Source organism: Borostomias antarcticus, assembly GCF_949987555.1.
Source record: "Borostomias antarcticus genome assembly, chromosome: 18".
In the NCBI taxonomy this organism is placed as follows: domain Eukaryota; kingdom Metazoa; phylum Chordata; class Actinopteri; order Stomiiformes; family Stomiidae; genus Borostomias; species Borostomias antarcticus.
Window position 1 is genome coordinate 21,445,803 of NC_140251.1, and position 2,596 is coordinate 21,448,398.

At 42.8% G+C, this 2,596-nt stretch overlaps 1 protein-coding gene across 1 annotated transcript in view; it reads left to right on the plus strand.

The window, feature by feature from the left end:
* Positions 1–1,974: 1,974 nt before the first annotated feature.
* LOC311320968 (chemokine-like protein TAFA-5) overlaps positions 1,975–2,596 on the plus strand; it is a gene marked incomplete at both ends in the record, with an annotated part of 192,865 nt that continues 192,243 nt past the window's right edge. Inside the window, one exon of the mRNA XM_084452835.1 lies at positions 1,975–2,086. Within this exon, the coding sequence (XP_084308961.1) occupies positions 1,975–2,086 (112 nt within the window). The remainder of the gene's footprint in view (positions 2,087–2,596) is intronic.

Sequence of the window (2,596 nt, forward strand, 5' to 3'; positions counted from 1 at the left end):
CTTGTCATCGAAAATATATTCAATATCCTGTTATAGGCGTCATAGTTCTTAAGTTAACTTGCATCAGCACCCTCATTAGTCTACTTGAATTCTAACCCTGTTTGTACTGTAACACTACTTGAATTGTAGAATCCTTCTACTTTAGTACCAGTAATACTAACTGTGGTAGGCTATTTATAGTATATTTTATATAGTTTATTCATATTTAGTTATATTTATTATTATTGGCAGTGCTAACAGTTATATTTGTAGCTATAATAGTTATACAGTAGCAATTTAATTTATATTAGTTATATGTACAGTAGTTATAATAGTACTGGCAGTAGTTGATATATCTACTACTATATATATATATTATATATACCCTTACACCACTGCAGTGGTGTAAGGGTTAACAGTAGTATTAGGGTTAACAATAACCTTACTGTTAGAGTTCGGGTATATATATATGTATTTATATTGAAATGTGACAGCCGCTGGTAATTTGGTCCTCAACTAGGCAAAGGTCATTTTTCAGTTTTTAATAGTAATGGGCGAAAAAAAAGAAGAAAAAAACGTATTTTGCCCCCTAGCGCATTTCAGGGTTTGCCGAGTTGCGGACCAAATCACCAGCGGCTGTCACAAATGTATTTAGTAGTATTGGTAGTGCTAACAGATATATGTGTAGTTATAATAGTAATAGCAATAGTGTTTATAGTAGTTATACAGTATTTACAATAGTTAGTAGTTATAATATTATTGGCAGTAGTTGTTACAACCAGCTTCAGCAACCAGCCCACCTCACATTTTCTCCAGGAAATGTACTTTCTAGTTTAATATGTTTAACTTTGAATCGGGGGTGTATGTCTCTGGTGCTCCCTCATTACCAACGTAAGGTGTCTGGTCTAGTCCCAATGATCTCCCCACGGGAAACAAGAAGGTGTTGTTGTCTGTCAGTGTTATTTCAGTAGCCGGTGAAGTCGCTAGACAGGCGGAGAGCTCAGTCACATGCGCTGTCCGCGACCTGCGCTGCTGAACAGTGGACAGCGCCTGCTGCTGAAATGTGGATGCTGTGTGTTGTGTTGTGCACATCACTTGTGTTAATTCACCCTGCAATGTATAAATGCAGAATATGAATCTCAAACTGAAATCTGTCAAATAACTGACTGAATTGCCTTGAATTTCAGTGAACATGCCATTTACAGGCCTGCATGGAGGCGAGTGGCATTGGATTCGAACAGAGAATCTGTATTTGTCAAATATTTATAATAAATAATAACAACAACAGTAATAATGCAAATAATAATAATAATAATCATCATCATAATAGCCCAATAATAATGCTGTCAGGATAACTCTTTTTCTACAGCAGCCTGAAGTCCCAACCGCGCGGAGAACAGCTTGGTAGCAGAGGCAGACCTTGCGCATTATCTGAAAAGCGCTGGTCTCTCTTTCTCAATACCCCCCCCCAACACACACACACACACACACGTTTATTGAGTTTACCGATTCCATACCGGCATCCGCGGGGGCAATTCTCTTCTCCTCCACTTCACTTTCTAGCAGTCATCCGCTGCTGGTTCCTCCCGGACTCTGCGGAGTTAAGTGATGCTCTGTCCGCCTCAGGTGTGCGCGTTTACAGGGACAGTCTTCCAAAGCTACTCTTAAAAACGCGTCTTCTCCCATTTTGGATACAAAGACGATATATTTAGTCTACATTATTCAACCATTAAAATACCGACCTAAGTGTTCTACGTGGGGTGATTTTATTTATTATTCAGGACATGTTGTAAGAGCATTAGACATTTGAACAGCGGACGGACGGTCAGAGTCAGTTGGATAGGTTCCTCCGCACGGCGGGCTGTCTCGGTCCAGCGCGGCCGCTCTGAAGATGGGTTTTCTGGAGATTACGTGTGGCCAGTGGTGCTCCCACCGAGGGCAACTTGGCTGGTGAATTGATCCATTTCTTTCTGCTCTGGGGGGAACTGGAACTCGATGGCGTCGTCTCGCAAGCTGAGCCGCCGCAGGAATGTGCCCGCCTGGCCGCGGATGTCCTCAACTTTGTGGGCTGCTGTGCTGCTCGCCTGCCTTCTGATCCTCTACTGCGGTGAGTTACCGTCGCACTCGGTGATGAGGCTGCTTCAAGGTTGAAAGTTATTGACCTAAATTAATATGCATATTGTTTTTTGGATTGGGGTTGATCTTGTCCTGAGAACCTGTGATGTAAATCATGCGCGTGCGCGACCTCGCACGTAAACATCCACGCAGTAGGCAAGCACGCACGCACATACACACATACACGCACATACACACGCACGCACGCATTCAGAGAGGGATAAGCTGTCTTGGGGCTGGTGTTAATTATAAATAATAAATATTTGTCTTATCAGATCCAGGACATGTATCTACTTTCCACACCTACTGTCAAAATATCAGTTCACCACTAAATAAACAGGTCTCCTTTTACGGGTAAATGTGCATCTGGGCTGCCTCTCTCCAAGTCTGCCTGTTCCTCTCTGCTGGTCAAACATTCCCCAGGGAGTCCGACCACATCCTCCCAATGTCACTCTCTTTGTCAGAAGCACCACGCACTTCACACACACACGCACACACACAC